Source organism: Rutidosis leptorrhynchoides, chromosome 2, assembly GCF_046630445.1.
Source record: "Rutidosis leptorrhynchoides isolate AG116_Rl617_1_P2 chromosome 2, CSIRO_AGI_Rlap_v1, whole genome shotgun sequence".
Classification (NCBI taxonomy): domain Eukaryota; kingdom Viridiplantae; phylum Streptophyta; class Magnoliopsida; order Asterales; family Asteraceae; genus Rutidosis; species Rutidosis leptorrhynchoides.
Window position 1 is genome coordinate 604,831,503 of NC_092334.1, and position 16,201 is coordinate 604,847,703.

The following is a 16,201-nucleotide window of genomic DNA, read 5'->3' on the forward strand; positions in this document are numbered from 1 at the left end:
CCCCGACAAATCGTCAAGTGACGGCGTCGTCTACATGGGTCCCATCACCTGGTCATAAGTCTTTATGACAACATTTGACCAAAATATGCCGCCTTCATTTCAAAATAAAGATTGTTTCCAAAGTTTACAAGAATTGTTCAACCAAAAGTTAAGTTACAAGGTTATAAGTACAAATGAAATCTAGACGACACGGTTTAAAGTAAAGTCAAAAGACGCTCCATGAAATGCATGTATACTCGACATCCAATGCAAGTATCAAATAGTAAGCGGAAGCATGTTTCACATATCGTGCAAGCCCTGAGAAAAACATAGAAATCTGTCAACGAAAACGTTGGTGAAATCATAGGTTTAAGTAAGTAAGTGAGTAAAAGTAAGTAAGTCGAACCACAAGGTTTGAAAAGTTGAAATAATAGTAATACATTCTAAAAGTTAATATTCACGAGCACCCAATTATCAAAGCTTAACATTCCATCCATTGTATACCCCATCCATAGTGCTAGAACAAACACTGATTCTCGAAAATATATTTCATCTGTAGACGGTAGCGAACCGTCAAAGATGAGGGTTGTCAACCCATATGGCCATATAACATAAGTTCTCGCTTACACCCGTCAAGTGTAACTAATGATAATCGAATTGAGGATTTTTGTTCTAAACTCGTATGTAGAATGTTTGTTTTCCCGTTCTTGTGTTCACTTAGTTCAAAAGAATCGTTTATGTTTTCTCATCCCAAATATAAGTTCAAAAAGAGTAAAAGTGGGACTATGATCTCACCTTGCGTGCAAGAGTTAATAAAGTACTTCAACAAGTAAACGCGTGCAAAGACAAAGCTAGTCTTGACCTAAACATATAGGTTATATCAATAACGGTAAACACAAATGGTCAAAGATGTTCAATTAGTCCTATGGCTCGTTACAACTCGATTATGTAGCATGTGAATCAATTAGTCAAGTTTCATGCACGATACAAGTAATTAAGCATGTTAGAACGATCGTATAATTGTTTGGTTAAGTTTGACTAAAAGTCAAACTTGGTCAAAGTCAAAGTCAAAGTCAACGAGGTCGGGTCGGGTGTCCGACAATTTTCTCATGATGAGAAGTCATATACGAGCATAATAGTCAAGTTTCATGTTAATCGGAGTTACGGTTAAGCGGGAAACATTTTGGGAGCGTTTAAAGACAAGGAAGTTGGCCTGGGCCATTTGCGCGGTGCGCAATGGGTTGCGCGGCGCGCACCCATGTGCAATACCAGGTCAGAACTCGACCAAGGGAACCATTTATTTGGTTTTTCTGATTTGCGCGGTGCGCAGGTGCACGCGCGGCGCGCATAACCTGGGGAAGTGCTGATTGCAGAAAAAAAAAAATAACTTAAGTAACGAACCAAAACTCATTTTAACATATTTCATGCACCGAAAACACTTAAAACGCATATCATATAACATGAGAAAGGTAATTTGACAAGGAGAATAACTAAACGCATTTACTCAATCAAAACCAAACAACTTATATCATAATCACCATTAATGCTCATCATTTATTACTCCAAGTTCATAAATGCCATATTATGATTCGGTAAATTAATGCACATGTGTAATACGCCGTTTTGAAGATAATCAAGCATACAACACAACTAGACACTTACAATTAACATTGCTAAGCATTTAATGCATCAAATATTCAATTTACTTTTATCAAACCCTAACCCAAAATCATAAAATCAACAATCTTGCTTATGAAACTAATCCATGTCAAACTACATACCAATTTGAAGCTAGTGATGTTAGGAACACAATTAAAACATGAATTTTCATCATCAAATAACATATGTACACCTAAAACTCAAGATTAAACAAGCATTCTTTCAATATGAGCTAGTTACACCAAAATAGCAAGAACAAGCATACAAAACACATAATCATACTAGACTTGAGCCATAGACACTAATTAACAACCTTTTAACTCAAGAACATGAATTTAAAGAAATCTAGTGATTTAGAAATGTTACCCAAATGTGATGAAATTGGTACCAAATCGAAGAGGATGAAGAGAGGATCACGAATATATAATTTGTTTTGATGTTTGATTGCTTGAATGGAAATAGATGATGAATTTAGTGAATGGGTGTTTTGAGTTCAAAAATGGTGGAGAGAAAAGAAAAAAAGAAAGTGGGAGGTGAAATGAGTGGATAAGAGGAGGTGTTGACCATTTGACCTAGTCAAATGTTTGGCACCTTGGCGAAACTAGTCCCTCAAGTTTGTTGTCGGGTGCGGGAATTAACCAAACGAAATATTTAACTTCACGAGAGTACGGGGGACGTTATAATCCAATAACGAAAATATTTTAAGAATGTAGCTAAAAGAGGATACGAATCGAGATGCTGAGGATATTAAATAAATAAAAAAAAAAAAAAAGACGGCGTTAAAATAATTTAACGAAAAAATGCGGGATGTTACATGTACAACATCCGCCGTGAATTCAGAGCAATTGTAGCCTCCACCGGCCGGACCAGAATAACAGATGCAGTGAAGCGTGTGGTGGAACGGAACGACATGGAACTATTCGCCGGAGAATTGCGGGAAACGTGTAGCCTAGATGCTTCTGTTTGACGAAATGTGACGCCGGATCCGGTGATTACGTTAGAAGCATATGATTGATCTGATGCGACAAATGAGCCTGTGATGACTTTAGGAACAGTCGGTTGACGGAAAGTACCGCCGGAGTTGATGATGTGACGGAGTTTCACGCCGGAGGTGGTTAGGTTTTTGAAAACAATTGAGGAAGCCATTTCCAATTGAGAAAATGGAGCAACAGCTTCTTTGTTGGAAGAAGAGGAATGACAATTGGGAGAAGAATGTTCTAGAATATTCATTTTGTTAATACGATTCGGGTCATTTTTATCCGAATTTTAGATTTGAGTCCACTTGGTGTGTGAATTTACTATTTTGGTTAAATTTGTTTATGAGACGCACATTTTTGCTTGTTTTATATATGGTGTACCGGTTTAAAAAAAGGAAATTTTTACCGAGAACTTGTAGGAATTTTATTAACATGTACCAAAATAATGTACTCCCTCCTCCGTTCCTTAATAAAATTAGAATTATAATCGATTGATGAATTGCCAATTTTATTAGGACTAACTGCTTCAGTTATTAAGAATTAAAATAATTATTACCACATAAGCTACAATACCAACCCGAAAGGGACCGTGCCTTTAATTATTAGTTCATAACGTTGTAGACTTGTAGCAGATATATGAGCAACTGTCAATCCCTGTTCAACTATCCAACAAGAAAACTCCTTGTGAGCAAGATCCAAACTAATTTTCCATGATCAAGATGTGACGTAAAAGGTACCCGAGGCTTAAACGAGCACAGATAGTTCTGAATGGTTTTTAAGTTGCTTCTGAATTTATCTTTATTCCTGAAAATGCTTATTACCCTAATTAAAAAATGTAGTGTAAGCTAATTGACATACAAAGCTCTGTAAACATTGATACCTGGATTGAATACTTATTACAGAATTTTCGGCTGGATATCCACTCCTCCAGTAGTGCATGCAGGTGAGATGTGATATCAATCAAGATTTAAAGATTAAAAGGCTTTCTATTATGAATTCGTAATCTGTTGTTTTACAAGACTTATATGATTTTTCATTGGGTTAAAGCTAAAAATAGGCTACAAACTTACACAAAAGTACCGATGTCGCCCACAAACTCATTTCTGTCGTACTATCGCCTACAAACTTATAAAAAATGTGTTGATGTTAACATTTTGTTACCGGTTACCTGCTGAACCGGTAAAGTTAATTATCTAACTTTTTTTATTCATTTTATATGTCCTGATGTCGCCCATATACTTTCAGTTGTGTTCCGATGTCGTTCATATACTTTCAGTTCTGTTCCGATGTCGCCCATATACTTTCAGTTCCGTTTCGATGTATCACCGACGTGTCATGACTACTTAGAAGCCACGTATCAACCATTTTGGTTGACGGTTAAAAAAAGTATTTTGTTTATATTAGCACATTTTTTATAAGTTTGTAGGCGACAGTAGGACGAAAATGTGTTTGTGGAAGACATCGGTACATTTGTGTAAGTTTGTAGTCTATTTTTGGCTTTAACCCTTTTTCATTTACAAAGTATTGGTCTTTATACACACAATGTCTAACAGCTATATCTAAAAGGAGTTAGGCTCCATTAACACTTTTGGAACCACTCCAACCATAAAGGGAAAGATGTGGCTGCTAGTGTTGACTTCTATCCGTTATATGCTTGATGCCTATGTTGTCTTGTGAATATCTAAACTGGGAAAGGATGAAGAGGTCTTTCTTCTGATCCCAAGACAGTTACTCAAAACAGCATAAAGCATTCTTTAGGTATTCTGACACTCCCCCTCAAGTTGAATAGTGTGGTTTCCAATATTCAACTTGCCTAGAACTTCGTTGAAGAGTCTACCGTTGACTGATTTGGTGAGAATGTCGTCTAGCTGATCTTCTGTTCTAACTGACGGAAGAGATATAATTTCGGCATCTAATTTTTCTCTGATAAAATGTTTGTCAACTTCAACATGCTTTGTTGTAACACCCTGTTTCTGTTTCAGTTGATCGGGACGCCGTCCAATAATCGGGACGCCGTCCAGCGTAGAAGAGTAGGACGCCGTCCAAGGATTGGGACGCCGTCCAAAGTGTCTGACAGGCCAGCTGTTTTACTTTAAGATATTTAGAGGGGTATTTCGGTATTTTCACTTGAGGGTCGGTTTGGGAGCCACAAAACTGACCCATGGGCTATCTTATCCCCATTTCACCTCTTTTCACTCACACACTTGCATCTAGAGAGAGAGGAAGGGTTTAGAGAGAGAGAGGTTGATTTGGAGAAGAAGGAGTCGGTTTATCGCCAAAGCTCGGGTTCTAAAGTTGTTCATCTCGCTCCTAGCTACGTTGTGGTGGTATTGGTAAGCTCAAACTAAGAATTTCATTGTTTAGATTTGATATTCAATTTAGGGTTTTGAGCTAGATTGTTGTGAAACCCTTTTAGATGATGAAGTAGGTTCATGGTGACTTGTTAATCTTGTCACTTGGCGGGTTTTGGGTTGGTTGACGTTTTAGCGTTGTTTAGGGTTTGATCTTGAGTTTAATCACTAGGTTTAGTGATTATGGAAGTGGTGAAACTCTTTTGGGTGAGTTTGGTTAACTAATTTTGAAATGGGTCAAAATTAGGGTTTTGGTGTCAAAATGGGTATGACACGTGTTTAACACTTGTGTTCGGGTTTAATTGGTGTGTTAGGACCATTTTCACTCGTGTTAGTGATTATTGGTTAGTTATGGCGCGGTTTGTGTTTGGAAGTGCATTTGGGTCGAAATTGCACTAAGGGTAAATTGGGTTGGTTTGTAAGTCAACCCTAATTGTGTTGTTGTATTTGTGATAATGGAATAGGTACTTTCCATTGGCGCGTGGCGGTTTATTTAGAAGCATTCATCAAGGCGACAAGGTGAGTGTTAATATCCTATGTGCATATGTATGTGTAGGATGGGTGCGGGTCGGGTGAAGTGGTTCTCGGTCATAGAGCTCACTTCACATATAGGTGGATTTGATGGACTTGTGTGTAGGTCCAATTGGCACGGTTGTGCGTTTTGGTTGTTACCTTTGGCGAGGTACACGTTGTGTGTAAGTTATCACACGTGGTTGTGATTTGGATGTTATAACCCCAAAGGCGAAGGGTTGATATTGTTGTGATGTGGATAACCCCGATGTGGTGGATTTTATAATCCCGTAACCGTGGGTTTGATGTTGAGAAGTGAATCTCGGGTAGTGCGGATTCATGATGACTCGGGTTGTTCGGTCATCTTGTGATGAGGTAGTGAATCTTGGGTTGTGCGAATTCACTAAGGCTCGGGTAGTTCGGCCAACCTCGGTTGTTGAATTGGTGAAGAAGTGAATATCGGGTTGTGCGAATTCACTAAGGCTCGGGTTGTTCGGCCAATCTTCATTGTGGTGTTTGGTATTCGGTAATGGGTTAAGGGGTTAACCTTATTCGTTTATATATTGTTATATATATATTGTTTTATTGTCGTGATGTAGCTAACCCTCCGGGTGTAGCTTCTTGGCGTTGTTCACATCGTCGTAGGTGAACTTATATTTGTTGATGTATCTATAGCTTGTTGCTTAGTGACTACGGTATGCTTAGCTTAACTTGCCTTATACTTGGATGCTTTGGTATGCGGTATTTGATATTTGTGTGGCGTGTTTATTTTATACATATATATGTATGTAGTATATTATCATTCACTAAGCGTTAGCTTACCCTCTCGTTGTTTACATTTTTATAGATTGCACGGATGCGGTGGCTCGGGTAAGAGCGGGGACTAGTGGACTTGCGTAGTTGCTTTAGAAGACTTGCTTTTGGATTTGATTAGGATTGGGTAGCGTGTCCCCAATCCCATGCTCGGTCTATGTTTTTGTATAAACTAATGGGTCGAAATAGTCACTTATGGTATTTTGGGTCGATGTGGGCCCGGTGTCGTAAAACTCGGTTTTTATTGTGAAAAACTCTTAGTTTAAACTATTGTAATATATTGTGAAAGTGTTTTGGTTTAAAAGTGTCGGGAAGCGGGTTTTCGCCCGCGTGAGTTCGAAAAACTGATCAGAATGTTTTAGTACATCTGGACGCCGTCCCGGATGTCTGGATGCCGTCCCAGTCTTAAGAGCTGGACGCCGTCCAAGCTTTTGGACGCCGTCCAGATCAACTGTTTCAGAAAAAAAAAAATTGTGGCACGTTTTCGGATGGTTAACGGGTTGGGTCGTTACAAGTGGTATCAGAGCATGGTCTAAGGGATTTAGGTGACTTGAGATAGGTGCCTAGACTTAGACTTTTGTGTGTGCTTATTTGTTGCGGGACTTGTAGGATTACGGGTCGGAATGGGAATTTAGTTAGTGCCTTAATTGATAGGTAGACTAACGTGTATATTAATACGTGGATATTATTAATATATGATTGTGTTATGTTTATGTTTATGTTGTGTTGTGATAATAATTCTCGCGTGTGTTTGTACCGCGTAGAATTTTGGTTGTGTTTGTGTATATCATCGAGCGAGACGGTCGTTGTACTAACGAGTCGATGCGGCATGTGTGCGTAATAAGAACTTGCAAACCTTATTACGGGTGCAAATCGTGTCTAACAAGTGATGTACGATGAGTGTTTAGCAAGATGGGGCTGTGTCGTGCGTACGGTTTTACACGTTCGTGGACTAATCATTTTGCATTCTTTAGAATGACGACGCGAAACGAGATCGAGACGAATGACGAGGAGTTTAACTCTAGAGTTGCGGCCGCCATTGCGGAGCAAATGAGTGCGTTTCGAGAAGAAATGGATAGGAAGTATTCCGAATTTCGGGGTAGTAGTGAAATGGAGCGTTGTCTTAAGAGCTTCATGAGGACTAAACCCCCGATGTATGACGGGAAACCGGATCCTTTGGTAAGCACAACTTGGATTTCGGATGTCGAAGGGTGTTTTCGTACTATTGATTGCCCTCCCGAGAAAAAGACGAGACTCGCTACTAGTCTGTTGCGGGGCAGGGCAAGGGATTGGTTGGATGGTAAGATTGATCTTGTCGGTGGCGAGACGTTTATGGCTTTATCGTGGGACGACTTTAAGGAGGAATTCTTCGAGGAGTTCCGGACTTCAGCCGATTTGTGGGAATTGCGTAATGAGTTGCGAAATTTACGACAAGGATCTATGGATTTGAGTACTCTCAAGACGACCTTTATGGCGAAGGCTCGTTTTTGTCCGGAGTATTTGGGGAATGATCGTTGTTGATGGGAGATTTCTATCGGACCTTGAATGATGACTTGAAAAGTAAAATTAGCCGGGGTCAAGCGAAATCGTTTTCGGAATTATTCGACTTGACTAGAGGTTTCAAGTCGTATACGCGATCAAAGATGTGTGAACCTTCAAGTAAGAGAAGGGTTGATTCGTACGGCGCCCCGAGTAAGAAAAATAAGGGTGCAAGTGCGAGTACGGGCAATGTGGAAAAAGGCACGATGGATTCTCGTACACCTAGATGTTTCAATTGTGGTATTAGGGGCCACAAGTTGTGGGAGTGCACAATGCCGAGAAGTGATGACGGGATGTGCTACTATTGTCATAAGGAGGGGCATCGCAAGCCGGATTGTCCCGAGTTGGCGGAGAATGCCGCAAGGAGACGTTGAGGTACGTTTGATTTTAATAAATATGTCATTTGAATATTTATTTATGTGGCGTTTAAGTTCGGATTTGTTATTGCATTGTGTTGTGCATGTTATTGTTAACGGTGACGTTCCTAATGGAACTACCCTATGGTAATGATTGATTTTTGGACGAAGGGCGTAAGACTTGGTGTAACCAAGCATTCCTTAGTATTTGGGAAATGTTTTCTACCAAACCATGGAGATTGGTTTTGGTGTTCGGTTGATAAGCGCATGTACGCTTTTGTGTTGAGATTGGTGAACCGTGAGGTTCGTCAGGTGGTTGGAACCCTTGAAATCGAGTGTTTTGAATCTCGATGTATGTTGGTAATGGAGTTTATATGACGCGACATTAGGTGCTTTATACCTACTAGCGTGGTGTTCAACTCCGATTGTGTTGCGGTTACATTGTACTTAGGGTACCGAAGTGAAACCCTTAGGTACATGAGTGACTAGGTGGAAATTGACAAACTAGAGCAATTGGATGATTGCGAGGGTGTGGTTTGTGTAATTGTAGTACACTTTTCGTTCGAAGTGTTTGAGGATTGATTTAAATCCTTCGTGTGCTCTCGGTTGGAGCAAGCTGTGGTGATGGGTCGTGAGAGCCCAATTGTTGGTAAAGTCTACCTTTGGTAGCATTGTACGGTTGTACGGGTTGTGACATTGGAACGTAGTTCCAAGTGGGGGAGTTGCACTTCCGCCCGAGGAAGTTGTAGTGTGAGATTTCGGATGATGCTTTTGGTAGATCCGGAAATTTGGTCGGTTTGTGGTAGAGTACAATTTCAGATAAATTGTACTTATGGTTTGGATTTGAATTATCACCAAGGTGGCAATGTGGTAAATCTCGTTGAGAGATAATGGACGTGTTTGGTGAGCAAGGTGAAATCCTTCGGTTAAGGGAGATGTGTGTCGGATTCTCTTCTAGAGAATTATTGTTTTGTGCCTATGTTTGATATAGGTGGTTCTTGATCGAGTGTGTGAATGGTTAGTGGTATCCGTTAGGATTCACTATGGCGTAGCAGAGCGCGATGTTACGCTACTCGTTGTTCGAGGCCAAAAGGGCGTTGATTGATGAAGCATGACCTTCGGGGTCCGCTGACTTCATCATGGTAGTACGTGATTGGTGGAGCATGACTTTCGGGGTCCGCTGACTTCATCATGAGCGAGGTGTTATATCGGTGAAGCATGACTTTCGAAGTCCGCTGACTTCATCCGGTATTGAGATTGGTGAAGCATGACCTTTAGGGTCCGCTGACTTCATCATGGTTGTTGATTGGTGAAGCATGATCTTCGGGTCCGCTGACTTCATCATGGTTGTTGATTGGTGAAGCATGATCTTCGGGTCCGCTGACTTCATCAAGGGAGTAGTGTTATGTTGGTATGGTGTAACATTATCGGGAAATGCGAGTACCGGTGGGAAATGTGAGTACCATTCCTGAGTTGTGTTGTGGGACGTGAATATCGGGTTGTTCGTATTCACAATATTTCGGGTAGTACAATTGTCCCTGTTGGTTGGACTCATAGTTTGAGGTAGTGAATGTCGGGTAGTTCGGATTCACTAAGGCTCGGGTTGTACGGCCATCCTCGGTTATACTATGTGGCGTTGGTGGTGAATATCGGGTTGTGCGTATTCACGATGACTCGGGTTGTGCGGTCATTTCGTTATGAGATATATGGATTGGGTAGGTGAATTTTGGGTTGTGCGAATTCACTAAGGTTCGGGTTGTTTCGACCATCCTCCATATGTGTTCAGGCTCGGGTTGTTTCGGCCATGTTGAGTTGTGATCTATCGGTTGTTTTATACGCCGGTGGTGGGGTCGTAAGGACCGTTTGGTTTGATCTATTGGTTGTTTTATGCACCAATGGTGGGGTCGTAAGGACCATGTTGTGTGAACTATCGGTTGATTTATACACCGATGGTGGGGTCGTGAGAACCATGTTGTAGGATTAGTGATGCGATAGCCGTGCTTCGCTCACATGTTGTTACAGGTGTGACGAGTTGTCGACTTTGGTACACCTTTGGTTTAGCATAGCCATAGTCATTTTGGGCGCTTTTGGTTTTAGCCGTTTGTTTATGATGTTACGGTAGTTGCGTATGGGTCGTATTGCGCACTACAAGGGATGTTTAGTGATTGGTGTTATCCGTAAGGATTCGTTTGGTTCGGTCTCCATCGTTTCGTGTTGTTGACCTTAGGTTGACTTGGTTACTTTTAGCATTGTACTCGGTAAGGATACGCTAGGGGATTGATATCTCGGTCCGAGATTGGTTGAGTTTTCCCGATGTTAGGGAATGAGCATGGTTTTAGTGCTCGGATTGTGGATTTGATAAATCGCGGGTGACGATTTAGTTGTTAAAGACATGTCAGTGGGAAGAATTGCTTAGGAAAGTCGGATTGGGACTTATGTTGAGGACCGTGGAGTGTGGTCCGTTTGGTTAGGTGATGAGGAATCACGAGGACGTGATCGATTCTAAGTGGGGGAGAGTTGTAACACCCTGTTTCTGTTTCAGTTGATCGGGACGCCGTCCAATAATCGGGACGCCGTCCAGCGTAGAAGAGTAGGACGCCGTCCAAGGATTGGGACGCCGTCCAAAGTGTCTGACAGGCCAGCTGTTTTACTTTAAGATATTTAGAGGGGTATTTCGGTATTTTCACTTGAGGGTCGGTTTGGGAGCCACAAAACTGACCCATGGGCTATCTTATCCCCATTTCACCTCTTTTCACTCACACACTTGCATCTAGAGAGAGAGGAAGGGTTTAGAGAGAGAGAGGTTGATTTGGAGAAGAAGGAGTCGGTTTATCGCCAAAGCTCGGGTTCTAAAGTTGTTCATCTCGCTCCTAGCTACGTTGTGGTGGTATTGGTAAGCTCAAACTCCGAATTTCATTGTTTAGATTTGATATTCAATTTAGGGTTTTGAGCTAGATTGTTGTGAAACCCTTTTAGATGATGAAGTAGGTTCATGGTGACTTGTTAATCTTGTCACTTGGCGGGTTTTGGGTTGGTTGACGTTTTAGCGTTGTTTAGGGTTTGATCTTGAGTTTAATCACTAGGTTTAGTGATTATGGAAGTGGTGAAACTCTTTTGGGTGAGTTTGGTTAACTAATTTTGAAATGGGTCAAAATTAGGGTTTTGGTGTCAAAATGGGTATGACACGTGTTTAACACTTGTGTTCGGGTTTAATTGGTGTGTTAGGACCATTTTCACTCGTGTTAGTGATTATTGGTTAGTTATGGCGCGGTTTGTGTTTGGAAGTGCATTTGGGTCGAAATTGCACTAAGGGTAAATTGGGTTGGTTTGTAAGTTAACCCTAATTGTGTTGTTGTATTTGTGATAATGGAATAGGTACTTTCCATTGGCGCGTGGCGGTTTATTTGGAAGCATTCATCAAGGCGACAAGGTGAGTGTTAATATCCTATGTGCATATGTATGTGTAGGATGGGTGCGGGTCGGGTGAAGTGGTTCTCGGTCATAGAGCTCACTTCACATATAGGTGGATTTGATGGACTTGTGTGTAGGTCCAATTGGCACGGTTGTGCGTTTTGGTTGTTACCTTTGGTGAGGTACACGTTGTGTGTACGTTATCACACGTGGTTGTGATTTGGATGTTATAACCCCAAAGGCGAAGGGTTGATATTGTTGTGATGTGGATAACCCCGATGTGGTGGATTTTATAATCCCGTGACCGTGGGTTTGATGTTGAGAAGTGAATCTCGGGTAGTGCGGATTCATGATGACTCGGGTTGTTCGGTCATCTTGTGATGAGGTAGTGAATCTCGGGTTGTGCGAATTCACTAAGGCTCGGGTAGTTCGGCCAACCTCGGTTGTTGAATTGGTGAAGAAGTGAATATCGGGTTGTGCGAATTCACTAAGGCTCGGGTTGTTCGGCCAATCTTCATTGTGGTGTTTGGTATTCGGTAATGGGTTAAGGGGTTAACCTTATTCGTTTATATATTGTTATATATATATTGTTTTATTGTCGTGATGTAGCTAACCCTCCGGGTGTAGCTTCTTGGCGTTGTTCACATCGTCGTAGGTGAACTTATATTTGTTGATGTATCTATAGCTTGTTGCTTAGTGACTACGGTATGCTTAGCTTAACTTGCCTTATACTTGGATGCTTTGGTATGCGGTATTTGATATTTGTGTGGCGTGTCTATTTTATACATATATATGTATGTAGTATATTATCATTCACTAATCGTTAGCTTACCCTCTCGTTGTTTACATTTTTATAGATTGCACGGATGCGGTGGCTCGGGTAAGCGCGGGGACTAGTGGACTTGCGTAGTTGCTTTAGAAGACTTGCTTTTGGATTTGATTAGGAGTGGGTAGCGTGTCCCCAATCCCATGCTCGGTCTATGTTTTTGTATAAACTAATGGGTCGAAATAGTCACTTATGGTATTTTGGGTCGATGTGGGCCCGGTGTCGTAAAACTCGGTTTTTATTGTGAAAAACTCTTTGTTTAAACTATTGTAATATATTGTGAAAGTGTTTTGGTTTAAAAGTGTCGGGAAGCGGGTTTTCGCCCGCGTGAGTTCGAAAAACTGATCAGAATGTTTTAGTACATCTGGACGCTGTCCCGGATGTCTGGACGCCGTCCCAGTCTTAAGAGCTGGACGCCGTCCAGATCAACTGTTTCAGAAAAAAAAATTTGTGGCACGTTTTCGGATGGTTAACGGGTTGGGTCGTTACATTTGTTCTGTCATGTTGAACCGGATTCTCTGAGATGGCAATGTCAGCTTCGTTATCGCATAGAATTTGAATGGATTCTTTTGGAGGGAACCCGATTTCTGTTAAAAGTTTTTTAATCCATAGCGCTTCAACTACTCCTTTTGCTATTCCCCTAAATTCAGATTCAGCACTTGATAATGAAACAACCTTTTGTTTCTTGCTTTTCCATGCTACTAAATTTCCTCCAATAATCGAAAAGAAACCAGAGGTTGACTTCCTATCTCCTTTTTCTCCAGCCCAGCTCGCATCTGTATATATTTGTGTTTCAAGGTACCCATTTTTTCTAAAAACAACTCCATGGCCTGGTGTCTTCTTTAGATATCGAATAATCCTGAATACGGCTTCCATATGATGAACCTGTGGCTGGTGCATAAATTGACTAACAACTCCTACTACGTGTGCTATATCTGGTCGGGTATGAGCAAGGTAGATAAGTTTTCCCACCATCCTTTGATATTGCCCCTTGTCAGCAAGCTCAGCCTCATCTTCCATATATAGCTTTTGATTTGGAATCATAGGAGTATCCGCAGGTTTGCAATAAACCATACCTGTTTCTGCAAGGAAATCAAGAACGTATTTCTTTTGACAAATAAATATCCCATGTTGAGATCTTAATACTTCAATCCCCAAGAAATATTTAAGGTTACCCAAATCTTTCATTTCCAATTCTTTAAATAAGTTTGATTTTAAGTTAGATATCTCCGCTTTATCATTTCCTGTTATTATCATATCATCAACATAAATGATCAAGCATGTAATCAAGTTTTTCTTTCGTTTAAAAAAGAGTATGATCCGAGTTACTTTGTTTAAAATTATATTTTTTCATAAATAGTGTGAATCTCCCAAACCAAGCCCGTGGGGATTGTTTTAACCCATATAACGATTTCTTAAGTCGACAATGTGACGAACCAAAAATTGACCAAATTTAAACTTAATCTTTATATGTTTCGGACACGATAAGCAAAGCTTGTTAGGTTTAGTCTCAAAAACTTTGAACTGATTCATCTATTCATTTGACATTCGACTGCTCTCGATGATTCACGAACCATTATTTGTAAATAGATAGGTATATATATAAATAGGTAAATATAAATAATTATATATAAGAAACTGTTATATGAAATTGTTGTTATAAATAATAAGTAAATTAATATAACATATAATGAAAATTTATTATATATAAAGTATACTATATATATGTGAATTCGAATTTACTTAATGAACGACGGTGACACTCATTTATTATTCTATCAATATTAAACAAGTTAAAATCGAACTTATATGATTTTAAAATAAACGGTGATACGAAAATGAGCTCTATAAATTTTAGGCTTATTAAAAAGGTATTTAGGAACTATTTGTTAAGTTATAACACTTTTTATATTTTACCCATTAATGAGAGAGACAGTTGATGTAATTTTTATTTAACAAATTAAGGATCGAATTTTATACCATAATAACCAAAATAAATAAATATATTTAAAAATATAAAATTTTTCTGAAGAATTTTATCTGCCTCTGATTAACAACGGGGTACGAAATAATACCCATCAAAAGTGTCGGCAGGCAATATAATAATTGAATCCCGTGAATGAGTACTATTGTTGGTTCTATTATAGGAATCCTATATCATCATATATCATATATATTCATAATTACATATGCATATTATACATTCATCATTCATATCTCAACCTTACACCCACACCATGAGATCACCATCACCGGGAACCGCCAACCCACCTTCATCACTACCACCGGCATCCTCCACCATCATCATCGTTATTATTATTATTTTTCCTGTCTTGTGAACCATCGATCATCCCTATCACCTTTCAAACCATCATCTTCATCACCTTAAACGCCAATCTACTACTACTCTAGTGCTTTTGTTTCTGTCCGAAGTCCCAACCGTAACACCACCCATGAAAACCCCACTTTGAACCACCTCTTTCTCTTTATCTTTATACATACATAAAAGATTACATGTAAACAACCATCACCACCATCTCCGGAAATCATTACAGCCGAGGTTATTTGTGTTTTCAAAATCGCCACCAACACCTACAACCATCTCCCTCTCTCTCCTCTCACTCTCTCCATTTTCTTTCTTCATTTTTCTGTTGGAGTCACGAACCCATAAACTGCCACCAGGTATGATGCTGTATACATTTTCCATTTCTGTTCTATGTTATCGAGTTAACAATGCTACTGAAATACTACTGCTACTACAATTACAATCTATCTTCTATTCTCTAAACTATTTAACCACCCTCTTCCACCCTTGAACAACCACCTTTCATCATCACAAAATGCCACCCAACTTCATCGTGATGTACTGCAAACAGTGGGGTCTGCAACCACCATTTAAACGATCATGGAAAACTACTATTTTGGTGTTGCTACAACTGTTTTCTTTTTCAGTTTCGAATTAACACCACCAACCGCCAATTTATTTTATTTCTTTTTGATGATAAAAAGACATAGAAATGATGGTGATTAGGAATAATGGGTGATGATGATGTCAAAACCGAACCCCACCCAAAGAGTTTAAACTTCCATCTGCTTTCTAAATATCACGAGGCATAATATAAATCTAAATGAAGTGGGCTGAGCATTCTTGAGTTATACATCGGGCCACTGTTGGACTACCATAATTCCTTTTCATATTTGGGCCGAGTACTTTCAGTTTTATTATTGGGCCTGTGTCACAAAACCCATCGTATAAAATGAGTTCAGCTAAGTTTCTTTCCTGTTTTGATTATTCGATGTGTTGATGATGATGAGAATGTGCACAATGCTAATGACGAGAAGCATGATGATAATGTTAATTCGTTGATAATGATCGATGTTTGACGATGATAACAAGAGAGGATGGTGACGGGTTATGATAATATAACAAGTATAATTACGATCGTGATCGTAGGTATTGATGATGACGATGATAATTGATCACGATAATGATAAAGAAATAATGATAACGAGATGTTGTGATTTCATGTTAGTGATGATACCCGTTTGTTATGATGATGATAATTGACCGAGAGGATGAAAATGATGTGATTTAAATGATGTTATGTTCATATTAATATGATGGTTAGGAAACAAGAATGTACGGGTTAAATAGTGTTTAGGCTATAATTAAAACCGAAAGAAACTGATAGCACGATGGTTTAAGAGTGTTATTGGGAAACAAGAGGTCACAGGTTCAATCCTGACTGGGATCATTTTTTTTTTAGAAAAAGAAGAAGA

The 16,201-nt window shown here is 39.7% G+C and overlaps 1 protein-coding gene across 1 annotated transcript; it reads right to left on the minus strand.

Annotated features, from left to right (window-relative positions):
• Positions 1-4,241: 4,241 nt before the first annotated feature.
• Positions 4,242-14,729, minus strand: LOC139889966 (uncharacterized mitochondrial protein AtMg00810-like). The gene is made up of 3 exons (XM_071872874.1): positions 14,669-14,729; positions 12,911-13,665; positions 4,242-4,328 (listed from the first exon to the last, which is right to left on the minus strand). Exons 1-3 carry the CDS (start codon positions 14,727-14,729, stop codon positions 4,242-4,244), a joined length of 903 nt encoding a protein of 300 aa, XP_071728975.1.
• Between the last annotated feature and the right edge of the window lie 1,472 nt (positions 14,730-16,201).

Coding starts and splice junctions, on each gene's coding strand:
- LOC139889966 (XM_071872874.1), bottom strand. CDS start 14,729: ATGATGATGGTGGAGGATGCCGGTGGTAGTGATGAAGGTGGGTTGGCG. Junction 13,666..14,668: donor GTTGGCGGTTCCCGGTGATG/GTGATCTCATGG, acceptor TGATAATAACAG/GAAATGATAAAGCGGAGATA. Junction 4,329..12,910: donor TTCAACATGACAGAACAAAT/GTAACGACCCAA, acceptor TCTTGGGATCAG/AAGAAAGACCTCTTCATCCT.